The 19,025-nt window shown below is 41.1% G+C and overlaps 1 protein-coding gene across 1 annotated transcript in view; it reads right to left on the minus strand.

The window, feature by feature from the left end:
• Positions 1-19,025, minus strand: part of LOC311296136 (complement factor H-like) — a 341,142-nt gene that overhangs the window by 10,632 nt on the left and 311,485 nt on the right. The window contains exons 14-21 of the mRNA XM_084417796.1: positions 15,934-16,125; positions 15,614-15,826; positions 10,234-10,425; positions 9,920-10,126; positions 7,080-7,271; positions 6,769-6,972; positions 3,927-4,118; positions 3,616-3,819 (exon numbers count right to left, since the gene is read on the minus strand). Coding sequence (XP_084273922.1) covers positions 3,616-3,819; positions 3,927-4,118; positions 6,769-6,972; positions 7,080-7,271; positions 9,920-10,126; positions 10,234-10,425; positions 15,614-15,826; positions 15,934-16,125 — 1,596 coding nt within the window. The remainder of the gene's footprint in view (positions 1-3,615; positions 3,820-3,926; positions 4,119-6,768; positions 6,973-7,079; positions 7,272-9,919; positions 10,127-10,233; positions 10,426-15,613; positions 15,827-15,933; positions 16,126-19,025) is intronic.

Here is a 19,025-nt window from a genome sequence, read left to right on the forward strand (position 1 = left end):
CTGAGGAACGACCTTCTTTCTCAGAGACGGGGCACCCTATGGCACCCGCGTCCAGACCTCTGGAAACTCCATGTCTGGTCCCTGGACGGGACGCGGAGGTTCTAGATGGCCTACCACAGGCAGTGGTAGATACCATCTCTTCAGCTAGAGCCCCCTCTACGAGGCGCCTCTATGCTCTGAAGTGGAACCTGTTCGTCGGCTGGTGTTCTTCCCACGGGGAGAACCCACGAACTTGCCCGATCGGTGTAGTGCTCTCCTTCCTACAACAGGGGTTGGAGCGAAGGCTGTCTCCCTCCACCCTCAAAGTGTATGTTGCCGCAATAGCCGCGCATCACAATGTAGTTGAAGGTAAGTACGTGGGGAAGCACGACCTGGTCATCAGATTCCTCAAGGGTGCTAGGAGGCTAAATCCACCTCGCTACTTGCACCCTGTACCCTCTTGGGACTTAACTTTAGTGCTCAAAGCGCTCCAAAGTCCTCCTTTGAGCCTTTGCTGACAGTCGAGCTTAATATCCTGTCCATTAAGACAGCACTCCTGTTAGCATTGGCTTCTTTCAAGAGGGTGGGGGATCTGCAGGCTTTTTCGGTCGACGAATCGTGCCTAGAGTTCGGGCCCGGCCTTTCTCACGTTGTGTTGAGACCCCGGCTCGGATATGTGCCCAAGGTTCCTACCACTCCCTTCGCGGACCAGGTAGTGAACCTGCAAGCGCTGCCCCAGGAGGAGGCAGACCCAGCCCTAGCTTTTCTCTGTCCCGTCCGGGCCCTCCGGGTTATATAGACAGAACGCAAAGCTTTAGGACCTCAGATCAGCTCTTTGTTTGTTATGGAGACCAGCAGAAGGGGAAGGCTGTCTCCAAGCAGAGGTTAGCCCACTGGCTAGTGGATGCTATCACCAGGGCTTATGAGTCCCAGGGTGAGCCCTGCCCACCCAGGTTGCGGGCTCACTCCACTAGGAGTGTTGCCGCTTCTTGGGCTCTGGCACAAGGCGCCTCGCTAACAGACATTTGTAGAGCTGCGGGCTGGGTGACACCGAACACGTTCGCTAGGTTTTATAGCCTACGTGTGGAACCTGTTTCCTCCCGAGTACTTGCTACGGCCAGTAATTAGAGGGAATAGGTGTGTCGGCTTGCGACGCCATTCCGTGAGCGGATACGTGCGTCTTTTTGCTCCGTTGGTTACCCAACAAACGGCTAACCTCGTGAGTTCCTCCATCACCCCCTCCGGTGCCAGGCGTTGCGGACCGCCCGGCACCAGGTCTGCTACCTTCAGTAAGGAGTTGCTAGTAGACTGGGTGTTTTTCCAGTGGTCCCTGCGGCGACCCATGATTGCCACGTGCAGTTCAGCCGTGTCTTCCCCTTGACAGACTCATTCTGTCGTCCTTGTTGAGTATGCTCCTCACTCCTCCGGACTGGGACTACCTTCAAGGACTGTCATATGTTTCACTACCCTACGTGGTTAGTACATATGTGTATTGAGGGCCTTCCTCTAGGCTGCCTCAGCTTCCGCAGCGTTCCCCCCCCCTATTATATCCTTGGGGTCGGACACGCTTTCCCAGTGTTATCCAATATCCACTGATTGGGTCTTGCGGAACAGCAGTGTGATTCCCTAGCTAGCTCCCGCAAAATTTCTGGAAACTGCTGCAGGGCTGTAGCTTAGCTGGGCGCTGGAAGGGGCCAGCACCATGGCGTTTTGGTAGGGATCCCAATTCGTCAGGGGAACTCCCCCAACGAGGCGTCGGAGTTCCCTGCTGACGAAAGGGAACGTCTCGGTTACGTATGGTAACCCTCGTTCCCTGAGTCCAGGGAACGGAGACGCCTCGTCCCGTCGCCATGCTGCTGTACCTTCGCGGAGGACTGGACACCGTTCGGCTCCTCAGCGAAAAGCGTTTGTGTATGCGCTTGATTCCGCCTTATACCCGCACTGGTAGGCGGGCCGCGGAATGCAAACCTTGCATGCCAATGTTCATTGGCTCGTTTTAATTCACTCGAAGGCAATTGGTCTCCCTAGCGTGATCCCAATTCGTCAGGGGAACTCCCCCGACGAGGCGTCTCCGTTCCCTGGACTCAGGGAACGAGGGTTACCATACGTAACCGAGACGGTTGCTTGTGTGTGGGTGATCTATAGTTATGTTTCAATAGTATTTCACAGTAAATTTGTTTATTGAACCAATGATTGTGCAAGTGCAAGATTTCTTTAAAGATGTGAATGCACAATGTTTTGAACATTAGACAGCCTGTGTTACAAGTGATAACCGTTTTGAGTTTTGTGTCTAGAGTTTTGAAAAATGACATCAAGGTTCTGAAAATAGTAGCAAAGTGATTGTAAAAAACTGTAAAGGGAATGTGAGATGTCACTCTGATTGGTTTATTTCACGTTACGCCCAAACCACACCTATGAATAATGAAGCTACTTCAGACCAACACATTTTAGATTTGCGTCGGGCGCAAGAGTCATTTATCCCGCCGGTATAATAGCAACAGCGCCCAAGACCCGCCCACAAAGTTACTTGCGTTTCGCACTTGATACTTGTGTTTCAGATCGTTAAAATAGGGCCCATAGGCTTTATAGAGAAATATATAATGTAATACTTTTCTTATATTTTATAATTATTTACATTATAAATGTTTCATATTTTCAATCAAAAAAACAAACAAACATGCACACCTGCATGGACTAAAGTATTTAGCAAAGACATTATCACTGTGCATAGGAGTGCACAGCCATTACTTTTTAAATCTAGTAACATATAGAGCCCTATTTTAACGATCTAACGCATGGTCTAAAGCGCTTAGTACTAAGGTACTTAATGTGTGTCCAAATCCACTTTTGCTAGTTTAACGACGGGAAAAATGGTCGGCGCGCCCGGCGTATGGTCTAAGAGGGTTGTCCCTATTCTCTTAATGAGTAATGGGTGTGTTTTAGGCTTTACGTGCGTTAAACCAATCAGAGTCTCATCTCCCATTCCCTTCAGATCAGACACACATGGGCGCACATGCATATGCTATTTAAACAATGCGGCGCAGGCCGTCTAAAAATGTGCCTAGCACTACATTGCGCTGGGTGTATGATAGGGCTCATAGTCTTAATGGTGTTTTACTAATTATTGTCAAACTAACCACAGGCTCTACTCTTCAGCACAATAACCCCCAAAACACATAACAGAAAACCTTTTAAATTCCAAAATAACAGAACATTAAACACTAGCAGCTCTCCCACTACATTAATATTGACCAAAACACATGAAATAATACTTAATTGTAAAATGTACTCTTCTTTAACAGTCAGAAGCAAAGCATGCTGGGAACTAGAAATCTGCTGCAACTCATTCCGTGAATGTGTGTATATGCGTGTACATACATTCACATTTATATGGGAACATGCATGTGAAATATATGTACACAATAAAGGATACAACTTCATGAATATTACATGTAATGCTATTTTTGCCTTAATTTTTAAATATTTTATATGTATCAATATATAGCCATACACGGTCAATGCATATATTGCAGTATATTGAAAAATATAAGCAGTACTTTCCCCTATATGGAAATGTATTATGTAATATATCGCATTATATTTTGCAGTATATTCCCATATATTTATAAGGGTTACCTCCTATACATTTAGGAAATGGGACGTTCCATTCTCCAGTTGGCAAGCAGGAGATTTTTTTTCGTCCTTGTAATTTTGCTCCCTTCCCAACACATGAAAGAGTTATTGTGTGTCCAGGTCTGATTGAAACCTCAGGCCCCGGGCGTCCATCCTCAGTGACGTCTGATCTCATGTTTACAGTCAGGTTTGCGACACACATTACCTCTAAAGAACATAAAGATTTGATAAATCAAGCATCCTCCATGTGAACAACAGATCTATCATTGATCTATCTTTGTCCAATCCAAAGCTTTTACATTCTGTGTCCTTACCTTCACATTTAGGGAAAGGGCTGCTCCATTCTCCATTTGGCTGACAGGTGATTTCTCTCTGTCCTTTTAATATCAGCTCTTGTCCATTGCATGAAAACATTAACTTGTGTCCAGGTTTGACGGGACCCTCAATATCAGGGGATCGCTCTATTTTTAAGTCTTCCACTGTTGTGTGTAGAGGACATGTTACCTCTAGAGAAAGCAGACATTAAATCACATATTTATCCACACAGAAGCTTTTATACCTTATGTGGCCCAGTGTTCAAGAGTAACTATGCTAATTACTTTTGCAAAAGTAGTGGTTTAGCATAACAATTACATTTTTGTCATATATTCAACAAGCAGCGTTACAGCCAAGAAAACTGAGCTTAAAATGGAGTATACATCTATCCCTAACAACCTCCTGAAAAATTCAAGATAATAAAATACAATATACAATATAATGCATATCCTGACTAAGGTCTGTTAGTGATACAAATAAATTAATAAAACAAATGACATTTTTCCACTTAATTCACCATCAGTCCCAGCTGATGTTTGTCATGTATAGTAAATTTTTACCGTTATGTAAGTAAATGTGATTTTTGATTCATTAAATTTTAAGTGACTCTCTTAAATTTTCACTCCATTTTCCATTTTCACAGATTCATCGTCCTTCTGGAATTTCATTGAATAGCTCTATGCACTTGTATTTCAGAATTTCTTTATTGATATTCAACAAAAATCACCTGTTCAGTATGACACAACTTAACATCAAAGTACTACTATTTCAAAAGGCAATTCACACATTACATTTCAAATGAGTGTCTATTCATTTCCTTACAATGATCTAACTATCAATTGATACAACTGCTCAAAATAAGTAACCGTTGCATTACTCTTAATGCATAGTTGTATAGAAACAGACAAACAATCTTCCATGTTTACAGTTTTTTACAATCACTTTGCTACTATTTTCAGAACAACACAGAGTTGATGACAATGTAGAAGTACAGTAATCACTCCTGTTCTGTTTCTTACAGTACAAGCAAGCAAGTTGAGGAACACTGCATTTGATGTTTTACTGTCTTTTCTTTTCTATTTCATAGCTAATTATTTTTGCTTTGATTCAAATAAACCTATGTTGTGATTGTACTGTAGTGTTTTGCATCAATATATCACAAACTTTGTTCAATGATTCCACTGTGTCTGTAGTATTCTCTCTACTATGCAGTACTTTTACAGAGATGTATTTACTGTAGTACCATAATGAAACCTGTATCACCTATTTTGTTCTACAATATTTAATGATTGTACGAACAAACAATGACACAGTGAAACTATCGGTTGCTTGTGTGTGGGTGATCTATAGTTATGTTTCAATAGTATTTCACAGTAAATTTGTTTATTGAACCAATGATTGTGCAAGTGCAAGATTTCTTTAAAGATGTGAATGCACAATGTTTTGAACATTAGACAGCCTGTGTTACAAGTGATAACCGTTTTGAGTTTTGTGTCTAGAGTTTTGAAAAATTACATCAAGGTTCTGAAAATAGTAGCAAAGTGATTGTAAAAAACTGTAAAGGGAATGTGAGATGTCACTCTGATTGGTTTATTTCACGTTACGCCCAAACCACACCTATGAATAATGAAGCTACTTCAGACCAACACATTTTAGATTTGCGTCGGGCGCAAGAGTCATTTATCCCGCCGGTATAATAGCAACAGCGCCCAAGACCCGCCCACAAAGTTACTTGCGTTTCGCACTTAATACTTGTGTTTCAGATCGTTAAAATAGGGCCCATAGGCTTTATAGAGAAATATATAATGTAATACTTTTCTTATATTTTATAATTATTTACATTATAAATGTTTCATATTTTCAATCAAAAAAACAAACAAACATGCACACCTGCATGGACTAAAGTATTTAGCAAAGACATTATCACTGTGCATAGGAGTGCACAGCCATTACTTTTTAAATCTAGTAACATATAGAGCCCTATTTTAACGATCTAACGCATGGTCTAAAGCGCTTAGTACTAAGGTACTTAATGTGTGTCCAAATCCACTTTTGCTAGTTTAACGACGGGAAAAATGGTCGGCGCGCCCGGCGTATGGTCTAAGAGGGTTGTCCCTATTCTCTTAATGAGTAATGGGTGTGTTTTAGGCTTTACGTGCGTTAAACCAATCAGAGTCTCATCTCCCATTCCCTTCAGATCAGACACACATGGGCGCACATGCATATGCTATTTAAACAATGCGGCGCAGGCCGTCTAAAAATGTGCCTAGCACTACATTGCGCTGGGTGTATGATAGGGCTCATAGTCTTAATGGTGTTTTACTAATTATTGTCAAACTAACCACAGGCTCTACTCTTCAGCACAATAACCCCCAAAACACATAACAGAAAACCTTTTAAATTCCAAAATAACAGAACATTAAACACTAGCAGCTCTCCCACTACATTAATATTGACCAAAACACATGAAATAATACTTAATTGTAAAATGTACTCTTCTTTAACAGTCAGAAGCAAAGCATGCTGGGAACTAGAAATCTGCTGCAACTCATTCCGTGAATGTGTGTATATGCGTGTACATACATTCACATTTATATGGGAACATGCATGTGAAATATATGTACACAATAAAGGATACAACTTCATGAATATTACATGTAATGCTATTTTTGCCTTAATTTTTAAATATTTTATATGTATCAATATATAGCCATACACGGTCAATGCATATATTGCAGTATATTGAAAAATATAAGCAGTACTTTCCCCTATATGGAAATGTATTATGTAATATATCGCATTATATTTTGCAGTATATTCCCATATATTTATAAGGGTTACCTCCTATACATTTAGGAAATGGGACGTTCCATTCTCCAGTTGGCAAGCAGGAGATTTTTTTTCGTCCTTGTAATTTTGCTCCCTTCCCAACACATGAAAGAGTTATTGTGTGTCCAGGTCTGATTGAAACCTCAGGCCCCGGGCGTCCATCCTCAGTGACGTCTGATCTCATGTTTACAGTCAGGTTTGCGACACACATTACCTCTAAAGAACATAAAGATTTGATAAATCAAGCATCCTCCATGTGAACAACAGATCTATCATTGATCTATCTTTGTCCAATCCAAAGCTTTTACATTCTGTGTCCTTACCTTCACATTTAGGGAAAGGGCTGCTCCATTCTCCATTTGGCTGACAGGTGATTTCTCTCTGTCCTTTTAATATCAGCTCTTGTCCATTGCATGAAAACATTAACTTGTGTCCAGGTTTGACGGGACCCTCAATATCAGGGGATCGCTCTATTTTTAAGTCTTCCACTGTTGTGTGTAGAGGACATGTTACCTCTAGAGAAAGCAGACATTAAATCACATATTTATCCACACAGAAGCTTTTATACCTTATGTGGCCCAGTGTTCAAGAGTAACTATGCTAATTACTTTTGCAAAAGTAGTGGTTTAGCATAACAATTACATTTTTGTCATATATTCAACAAGCAGCGTTACAGCCAAGAAAACTGAGCTTAAAATGGAGTATACATCTATCCCTAACAACCTCCTGAAAAATTCAAGATAATAAAATACAATATACAATATAATGCATATCCTGACTAAGGTCTGTTAGTGATACAAATAAATTAATAAAACAAATGACATTTTTCCACTTAATTCACCATCAGTCCCAGCTGATGTTTGTCATGTATAGTAAATTTTTACCGTTATGTAAGTAAATGTGATTTTTGATTCATTAAATTTTAAGTGACTCTCTTAAATTTTCACTCCATTTTCCATTTTCACAGATTCATCGTCCTTCTGGAATTTCATTGAATAGCTCTATGCACTTGTATTTCAGAATTTCTTTATTGATATTCAACAAAAATCACCTGTTCAGTATGACACAACTTAACATCAAAGTACTACTATTTCAAAAGGCAATTCACACATTACATTTCAAATGAGTGTCTATTCATTTCCTTACAATGATCTAACTATCAATTGATACAACTGCTCAAAATAAGTAACCGTTGCATTACTCTTAATGCATAGTTGTATAGAAACAGACAAACAATCTTCCATGTTTACAGTTTTTTACAATCACTTTGCTACTACTTTCAGAACAACACAGAGTTGATGACAATGTAGAAGTACAGTAATCACTCCTGTTCTGTTTCTTACAGTACAAGCAAGCAAGTTGAGGAACACTGCATTTGATGTTTTACTGTCTTTTCTTTTCTATTTCATAGCTAATTATTTTTGCTTTGATTCAAATAAACCTATGTTGTGATTGTACTGTAGTGTTTTGCATCAATATATCACAAACTTTGTTCAATGATTCCACTGTGTCTGTAGTATTCTCTCTACTATGCAGTACTTTTACAGAGATGTATTTACTGTAGTACCATAATGAAACCTGTATCACCTATTTTGTTCTACAATATTTAATGATTGTACGAACAAACAATGACACAGTGAAACTATCGGTTGCTTGTGTGTGGGTGATCTATAGTTATGTTTCAATAGTATTTCACAGTAAATTTGTTTATTGAACCAATGATTGTGCAAGTGCAAGATTTCTTTAAAGATGTGAATGCACAATGTTTTGAACATTAGACAGCCTGTGTTACAAGTGATAACCGTTTTGAGTTTTGTGTCTAGAGTTTTGAAAAATTACATCAAGGTTCTGAAAATAGTAGCAAAGTGATTGTAAAAAACTGTAAAGGGAATGTGAGATGTCACTCTGATTGGTTTATTTCACGTTACGCCCAAACCACACCTATGAATAATGAAGCTACTTCAGACGAACACATTTTAGATTTGCGTCGGGCGCAAGAGTCATTTATCCCGCCGGTATAATAGCAACAGCGCCCAAGACCCGCCCACAAAGTTACTTGCGTTTCGCACTTGATACTTGTGTTTCAGATCGTTAAAATAGGGCCCATAGGCTTTATAGAGAAATATATAATGTAATACTTTTCTTATATTTTATAATTATTTACATTATAAATGTTTCATATTTTCAATCAAAAAAACAAACAAACATGCACACCTGCATGGACTAAAGTATTTAGCAAAGACATTATCACTGTGCATAGGAGTGCACAGCCATTACTTTTTAAATCTAGTAACATATAGAGCCCTATTTTAACGATCTAACGCATGGTCTAAAGCGCTTAGTACTAAGGTACTTAATGTGTGTCCAAATCCACTTTTGCTATAACGACGGGAAAAATGGTCGGCGCGCCCGGCGTATGGTCTAAGAGGGTTGTCCCTATTCTCTTAATGAGTAATGGGTGTGTTTTAGGCTTTACGTGCGTTAAACCAATCAGAGTCTCATCTCCCATTCCCTTCAGATCAGACACACATGGGCGCACATGCATATGCTATTTAAACAATGCGGCGCAGGCCGTCTAAAAATGTGCCTAGCACTACATTGCGCTGGGTGTATGATAGGGCTCATAGTCTTAATGGTTTTTTACTAATTATTGTCAAACTAACCACAGGCTCTACTCTTCAGCACAATAACCCCAAAACACATAACAGAAAACCTTTTAAATTCCAAAATAACAGAACATTAAACACTAGCAGCTCCCCCACTACATTAATATTGACCAAAACACATGAAATAATACTTAATTGTAAAATGTACTCTTCTTTAACAGTCAGAAGCAAAGCATGCTGGGAACTAGAAATCTGCTGCAACTCATTCCGTGAATGTGTGTATATATGCGTGTACATACATTCACATTTATATGGGAACGTGCATGTGAAATATATGTACACAATAAAGGATACAACTTCATGAATATTACATGTAATGCTATTTTTGCCTAAATTTTTAAATATTTTATATGTATCAATATATAGCCATACACGGTCAATGCATATATTGCAGTATATTGAAAAATATAAGCAGTACTTTCCCCTATATGGAAATGTATTATGTAATATATCGCATTATATTTTGCAGTATATTCCCATATATTTATAAGGGTTACCTCCTCCTACACATTTAGGAAATGGGACGTTCCATTCTCCAGTTGGCAAGCAGGAGATTTTTTTTCGTCCTTGTAATTTTGCTCCCTTCCCAACACATGAAAGAGTTATTGTGTGTCCAGGTCTGATTGAAACCTCAGGCCCCGGGTGTCCGTCCTCAGTGACGTCTGATCTCATGTTTACAGTCAGGTTTGCGACACACATTACCTCTAAAGAACATAAAGATTTGATAAATCAAGCATCCTCCATGTGAACAACAGATCTATCATTGATCTATCTTTGTCCAATCCAAGGCTTTTACATTCTGTGTCCTTACCTTCACATTTAGGGAAAGGGCTGCTCCATTCTCCATTTGACTGACAGGTGATTTCTCTCTGTCCTTTTAATATCAGCCCTTGTCCATTGCATGAAAACATTAACTTGTGTCCAGGTTTGACGGGACCCTCAATATCAGGGGATCGCTCTATTTTTAAGTCTTCCACTGTTGTGTTTAGAGGACATGTTGCCTCTAGAGAAAGCATACATTAAATCACATATTTATCCACACAGAAGCTTTTATACCTTATATGGCCCAGTGTTCAAGAGTAACTATGCTAATTACTTTTGCAAAAGTAGTGGTTTAGCATAACAATTACATTTTTGTCATATATTCAACAAGCAGCGTTACAGCCAAGAAAACTGAGCTTAAAATGGAGTATACATCTATCCCTAACAACCTCATGAAAAATTCAAGATAATAAAATACAATATACAATATAATGCATATCCTGACTAAGGTCTGTTAGTGATACAAATAAATTAATAAAACAAATGACATTTTTCCACTTAATTCACCATCAGTCCCAGCTGATGTTTGTCATGTATAGTAAATTTTTACCGTTATGTAAGTAAATGTGATTTTTGATTCATTAAATTTTAAGTGACTCTCTTAAATTTTCACTCCATTTTCCATTTTCACAGATTCATCGTCCTTCTGGAATTTCATTGAATAGCTCTATGCACTTGTATTTCAGAATTTCTTTATTGATATTCAACAAAAATCACCTGTTCAGTATGACACAACTTAACATCAAAGTACTACTATTTCAAAAGGCAATTCACACATTACATTTCAAATGAGTGTCTATTCATTTCCTTACAATGATCTAACTATCAATTGATACAACTGCTCAAAATAAGTAACCGTTGCATTACTCTTAATGCATAGTTGTATAGAAACAGACAAACAATCTTCCATGTTTACAGTTTTTTACAATCACTTTGCTACTATTTTCAGAACAACACAGAGTTGATGACAATGTAGAAGTACAGTAATCACTCCTGTTCTGTTTCTTACAGTACAAGCAAGCAAGTTGAGGAACACTGCATTTGATGTTTTACTGTCTTTTCTTTTCTATTTCATAGCTAATTATTTTTGCTTTGATTCAAATAAACCTATGTTGTGATTGTACTGTAGTGTTTTGCATCAATATATCACAAACTTTGTTCAATGATTCCACTGTGTCTGTAGTATTCTCTCTACTATGCAGTACTTTTACAGAGATGTATTTACTGTACATGTAGTACCATAATGAAACCTGTATCACCTATTTTGTTCTACAATATTTAATGATTGTACGAACAAACAATGACACAGTGAAACTATCGGTTGCTTGTGTGTGGGTGATCTATAGTTATGTTTCAATAGTATTTCACAGTAAATTTGTTTATTGAACCAATGATTGTGCAAGTGCAAGATTTCTTTAAAGATGTGAATGCACAATGTTTTGAACATTAGACAGCCTGTGTTACAAGTGATAACCGTTTTGAGTTTTGTGTCTAGAGTTTTGAAAAATGACATCAAGGTTCTGAAAATAGTAGCAAAGTGATTGTAAAAAACTGTAAAGGGAATGTGAGATGTCACTCTGATTGGTTTATTTCACGTTACGCCCAAACCACACCTATGAATAATGAAGCTACTTCAGACCAACACATTTTAGATTTGCGTCGGGCGCAAGAGTCATTTATCCCGCCGGTATAATAGCAACAGCGCCCAAGACCCGCCCACAAAGTTACTTGCGTTTCGCACTTGATACTTGTGTTTCAGATCGTTAAAATAGGGCCCATAGGCTTTATAGAGAAATATATAATGTAATACTTTTCTTATATTTTATAATTATTTACATTATAAATGTTTCATATTTTCAATCTAAAAAAAAAAAAAAACATGCACACCTGCATGTACTAAAGTATTTAGCAAAGACATTATCACTGTGCAGAGGAGTGCACAGCCATTACTTTTTAAATAATATATTAACATATAGAGCCCTATTTTAACGATCTAACGCATGGTCTAAAGTGCTTAGTACTAAGGTACTTAACCCATTTAATCCCAAATTTTTCTCAGACACAAAAATATCCAAATCATGTGTCATTAGTATCCCTTTGAAACAATCAATTATAATTTTTTTAAATTTTCATGGAAAAGTATGTGAAAAAGTGTGTTTTATGATCGGTCACAATTGTGACCGGTGGGATACTGTGTTGTATCAACCATTGGACAGACTGAATATAGGTCTATTTGACCTGTGCGTTTGTTTGTGTGTTTGTTTGTGTGTGTGTTTGTGTGTGTGTGTTTGTGTGTGTGTGTGTGTGTGTGTATGTGTGTGTGTGTGTGTTTTTGTGTGTGTTTTTGTGTTTTTGTGTGTGTGACTGTGTGTGTGCGTGTGCATAAGAGTGTATAAAATCCTTATAAAATCCTTGAGGCCACGAGATACTATCTTGAGGCAACGAGAAACTATCTTGAGGCCACGGGATAGTGTCTGGAGGCCACGGGATAGTGTCTGGAGGCCACGGGATAGTGTCTGGAGGCCACGGGATAGTGTCTGGAGGCCACGGGATAGTGTCTGGAGGCCACGGGATATTGTCTGCAGGCCACGGGATAGTGTCTGATGGCCACGGTATAGTGTCTGGAGGCCACGGGATAGTGTCTGGAGGCCTCGGGATAGTGTCTGGAGGCCACGGGATAGTGTCTCGAGGCCACGGGATAGTGTCTGGAGGCCTCGGGATAGTGTCTGGAGCCCACGGGATAGTGTCTGGAGGCCTCGGGATAGTGTCTGGAGGCCACGGGATAGTGTCTGGAGGCCACGGGATAGTGTCTCGAGGCCACGGGATAGTGTCTGGAGGCCACGGGATAGTGTCTGGAGGCCACGGGATAGTGTATCGAGGCCACGGGATAGTGTCTGGAGGCCTCGGGATAGTGTCTGGAGGCCACGGGATAGTGTCTGGAGGCCACGGGATAGTGTCTGGAGGCCACGGGATAGTGTCTGGAGGCCACGGGATAGTGTATCGAGGCCACGGGATAGTATCTTGAGGCCACGGGATAGTGTCTGGAGGCCACGGGATGGTATCCCGAGGTCACGAGATGGTATCTCGAGGCCACGGGATACTGTCTCGAGGCCACGGGATAGTGTCTCGAGGCCACGGGATAGTGTCTGGAGGCCACGGGATAGTGTCTCGAGGCCACGAGATAGTGTCTGGAGGCCACGGGATAGTGTCTGGAGGCCACGGGATAGTGTCTGGAGGCCACGGGATAGTGTCTGGAGGCCACGGGATAGTGTCTGGAGGCCTCGGGATAGTGTCTGGAGGCCACGGGATAGTGTCTGGAGGCCACGGGATAGTGTCTGGAGGCCACGGGATAGTGTCTGGAGGCCACGGGATAGTGTCTGGAGGCCACGGGATAGTGTCTGGAGGCCACAAGATAGTGTATCGAGGCCACGAGATAGTGTCTCGAGGCCACGGGATAGTGTCTCGAGGCCACGGGATAGTGTCTCGAGGCCACGGGATAGTGTCTGGAGGCCACGGGATAGTGTCTGGAGGCCACGGGATAGTGTCTGGAGGCCACGGGATAGTGTATCGAGGCCACGGGATAGTATCTTGAGGCCACGGGATAGTGTCTGGAGGCCACGGGATGGTATCCTGAGGTCACGAGATGGTATCTCGAGGCCACGGGATACTATCTCGAGGCCACGCGATAGTATCTCGAGGCCACGGGATACTATCTCGAGGCCACGGGATAGTGTCTCGAGGCCACGGGATAGTGTCTCGAGGCCACGGGATAGTGTCTCGAGGCCACGGGATAGTGTCTCGGGGCCAAGGGATAGTGTCTGGAGGCCTCGGGATAGTGTCTGGAAGCCACGGGATAGTGTCTGGAGGCCACGGGATAGTGTCTGCAGGCCACGGGATAGTGTCTGCAGGCCACGGGATTGTGTCTGGAGGCCACGGGATAGTGTCTGGAGGCCACGGGATAGTGTCTGACCCACGGGATAGTGTCTGGAGGCCTCGGGATAGTGTCTGGAGGCCACGGGATAGTGTCTCGAGGCCACGGGATAGTGTCTCGAGGCCACGGGATAGCGGGATAGTGTCTCGAGGTCACGGGATAGTGTCTGTGTGTAAAATTAGGTAGAAAGTTAGGTAGCAGCAGAAAGTAAGGTAGAACAGTTAGCCTATGTGTATAAGCATGTAGATACAATGGGTTATCCCACCGGTCACTATTGTTGCCGTTGACATGTTTGTGAGTTCTATGACCACATTAAATAAAGTTGAGTAATTGCAAATGCATATATCAATACTAGACACCTTAAACATGATGTGTACCAAAAATCTATGTCCTATCTTTATGTTAACATACTTTAATAACCTTTTCTTTGGGAGCTTTCTTGCTGCCATCCTCTTCTCTTGGCGCAAACAGGAAGTAAACAGCTCTGGTCATGTGACAATTTACAGTAAACATGCGACACTGCACATATTTCATTGAGACCCTTTATTATTTCAATATCTGCTGGAAATGCATTGATAGATCATTCAGTAACATTTTTATAGCCTTAGAAATGAAACATTTTTTTACGGTCACTATTGTGACCGGTGGGATTAAATGGGTTAATGTGTGTCCAAATCCACTTTTGCTAGTTTAACGACGGGAAAAATGGTCGGCGCGCCCGGCGTATGGTCTAAGAGGGTTGTCCCTATTCTCTTAATGAGTAATGGGTGTGTTTTAGGCTTTACGTGCGTTAAACCAATCAGAGTCTCATCTCCCATTCCCTTCAGACCAGCACGCACATGGGCGCACATGCATATGCTATTTAAACAACGTGGCGCAGGCCGTCAAAACATTTGCCTGGCACTACATTGCGCTGGGTGTATGATAGGGCTCATAGTCTTAATGGTGTTTTGCCAATTATTGTCAAACTAACCACAGGCTCTACTCTTCAGCACAATAACCCCAAAACACATAACAGAAAACCTTTTAAATTCCAAAATAACAGAACATTAAACACTAGCAGCTCCCCCACTACATTACAGTAATATCGACCAAAACACATGAAATAACACTTAATTGTAAAATGTACTCTCCTTTAACAGTCAGAAGCAAAGCATGCTGGGAACATGCTTGTACATACATTCACATTTATATGGGAACGTGCATGTGAAATATATGTACACAATAAAGGATACAACTTTATGAATATTACATGTAATGCTATTTTTGCCTTAATTTCTAAATATTTTATATGTATCAATATATAGCCATACACGGTCAATGCATATATTGCAGTATATTGAAAAATATAAGCACTACTTTCCCCTATATGGAAATGTATTATGTAATATATCACATTATATTTTGCAGTATATTCCCATATATTTATAAGGGTTACCTCCTACTACACATTTAGGAAATGGCTCGTCCCATTCTCCAGTTGACAAGCAGGAGATTTTTTTTCGTCCTTGTAATTTTGTTCCCTTCCCAACACATGAAAGAGTTATTGTGTGTCCAGGTCTGATTGAAACCTCAGGCCCCGGGTGTCCGTCCTCAGTGACGTCTGATCTCATGTTTACAGTCAGGTTTGCGACACACATTAGGCCTACCTCTAAAGAACATAAAGATTTGATAAATCAAGCATCCTCCATGTGAACAACAGATCTATCATTGATCTATCTTTGTCCAATCCAAGGCTTTTACATTCTGTGGCCTTACCTTCACATTTGGGGAAAGGGCTGCTCCATTCTCCATTTGGCTGACAGGTGATTTCTCTCTGTCCTTTTAATATCAGCCCTTGTCCATTGCATGAAAACATTAACTTGTGTCCAGGTTTGACGGGACCCTCAATATCAGGGAATCGCTCTATTTTTAAGACTTCCACTGCTGTGTTTAGAGGACATGTTGCCTCTAGAGAAAGCAGACATTAGATCACATATTTATCCACACAGAAGCTTTTATACTTTGTGGCCCAGTGTTCAAGAGTAACTATGCTAATTACTTTTGCAAAAGTAGTGGTTTAGCGTAACAATTACATTTTTGTCATATATTCAACAAGCAGCGTTACAGTAAAGAAAACTGAGCTTAAAATGGAGTATACATCTATCCCTAACAACCTCATGAAAAATTCAAGATAATAAAATACAATATACAATATAATGCATATCCTGACTAAGGTCTGTTAGTGATACAAATAAATGAATAAAACAAATGACATTTTTCCACTTAATTCACCATCAGTCCCAGCTGATGTTTGTCATGTATAGTACATTTTTACCATTATGTAAGTAAATGTGATTTTTGATTAATTAAATTTTAAGTGACTCTCTTAAATTTTCACTCCATTTTCCATTTTCACAGATTCATCGTCCTTCTGGAATTTCATTGAATAGCTCTATGCACTTGTATTTCAGAATTTCTTTATTGATATTCAACAAAAATCACCTGTTCAGTATGACACAACTTAACATCAAAGTACTACTATTTCAAAAGGCAATTCACACATTACATTTCAAATGAGTGTCTATTCATTTCCTTACAATGATCTAACTATCAATTGATACAACTGCTCAAAATGATAAGTAACCGTTGCATTACTCTTAATGCATAGTTGTATAGAAACAGACAAACAATCTTCTATGTTTACAGTTTTTTACAATCACTTTGCTACTATTTTCAGAACAACACAGAGTTGATGACAATGTAGAAGTACAGTAATCACTCCTGTTTTGTTTCTTACAGTACAAGCAAGCAAGTTGAGGAACACTGCATTTGATGTTTTACTGTCTTTTCTTTTCTATTTCATAGCTAATTATTTTTGCTTTGATTCAAATAAACCTATGTTGTGATTGTACTGTAGTGTTTTGCATCAATATATCACAAACTTTGTTCAATGATTCCACTGTGTCTGTAGTATTCACTCTACTATGCAGTACTTTTACAGAGATGTATTTACTGTACATGTAGTACCATAATGAAACCTGTATCACCTATTTTGTTCTACAATATTTAATGATTGTACGAACAAACAATGACACAGTGAAACTATAGGTTGCTTGTGTGTGGGTGATCTATAGTTATGTTTCAATAGTATTTCACAGTAAATTTGTTTATTGAACCAATGATTGTGCAAGTGCAAGATTTCTTTAAAGATGTGAATGCACAATGTTTTGAACATTAGACAGCCTGTGTTACAAGTGATAACCGTTTTGAGTTTTGTGTCTAGAGTTTTGAAAAATGACATCAAGGTTCTGAAAATAGTAGCAAAGTGATTGTAAAAAACGTACTCGGTTACTAACGTAACCTCGGTTCTCTCTAGAGAGGGAACGAGTATTGCGTAAGCTAGCTTACGCTGCGGGAAAGTCTCCTTTCACGAGATACTGAAGCCAAAAATTATCCTAATTTTTTAAAACTTGTCAACGCAGTGCGGCAGCCTGCAGACCTAGGGCAAGCGAATCGCGTGCCCATTGGCTGCTCTGCGGCAACTGCAGCAGCCTATGGCTGAGCCTTGCGCGTGACGTCACGTCCAATGAGCGCGCTTGGTGCGCTTAGTGCGTCACAGCCCGTCATTAGGGGTGTGGCTTAGCGTATATAAGCAAGGAACAGAGGCTGCTTCGCTGGTTTCTGTCGCATGAAGCGAAAATGAGCTCGTGGCGAGAGCACGGCGGGTTACGCAATACTCGTTCCCTCTCTAGAGAGAACCGAGGTTACGTTAGTAACCGAGTACGTTCTCTTACGAGAGGTTCTCTCGTATTGCGTAAGCTAGCTTACGCTGCGGGAACACCTTTGTCAACGCCGTGCGCGCGCCCAGCATCCTGAATGAGTCCCATGGGGAGCCCAGGGAACGCGAAGCGGAGCTGGGCGGCCAAGATACCACAGTACACAAGCACATAATATGGGGCAGGGAGCGGCACAGCCGGTCCAACTAACACTTCCATATAGTGCAGCTCAACCAGTAGAGCTAAATCAGCAGCGTAGCCCGCGCACAGACAGTGGGCTGGCTTACGCGAGACTTAGACTGATAGCACTTTGGCCTGCAAGGCGGGAACTTCCAGGTTGTAAAACCTAACAAATGTGGAGGGGGAGGCCCAGCCTGCCGCTGCACAAATGTCATGAATGGGAATCCCACTGGACCACGCCCACGATGAGGCCATGCCTCTGGTGGAGTGTGCCCGAATGCCCAAGGGGCACTGCAGGTTTTTAGATGCGTAAGCAGCTGCGATAGCATCGACTATCCATCTGGACAGAGTGTGTTTCGAGGCGGCGAGACCCTTGGTGCGCCCACCAAACGAAACAAAAAGCTGCTCTGAACGCCTGAAGGCGGCGGAGCGCGAAATATAGCTTCTCAGCGCCCTAACTGGGCAGAGGAGGTGACTATCTGCCTCGCAGCCAGTATTCGGCAGGGCTGAAAGGGAAATGACCTGCGCTCTGAAGGGAGTGCCCAAAGTTTTTGGGACGTACCCATGCCTCGGTCTGAGAATAACTTTAGAGTCATTGGGTCCGAACTCGAGGCACGCAGCGTTAGTGGATAACGCGTGAAGGTCTCCCACACGTTTTACTGAAGACAGTGCTATCAGAAAAACGGTTTTGAGCGTGAGGTATTTCATATCCACAGTTTCTAAGGGTTCAAAGGGATGTGCTTTCAGTGCGTCAAAGACCAGTGAAAGATCCCACATAGGAACCGAAGGGGGTCGCGGGGGGTTCATCCTCCTCGCTCCTCTAAGGAAGCGGATGACAAACTCGTTCCTTCCTAATGCGCGGCCCGGCTCTGAAACAGAGAGCGCTGAAATGGCCGCGACATAGACTTTGAG

Source organism: Rutilus rutilus (genome assembly GCF_951802725.1).
Source record: "Rutilus rutilus genome assembly, chromosome: 8".
Classification (NCBI taxonomy): domain Eukaryota; kingdom Metazoa; phylum Chordata; class Actinopteri; order Cypriniformes; family Leuciscidae; genus Rutilus; species Rutilus rutilus.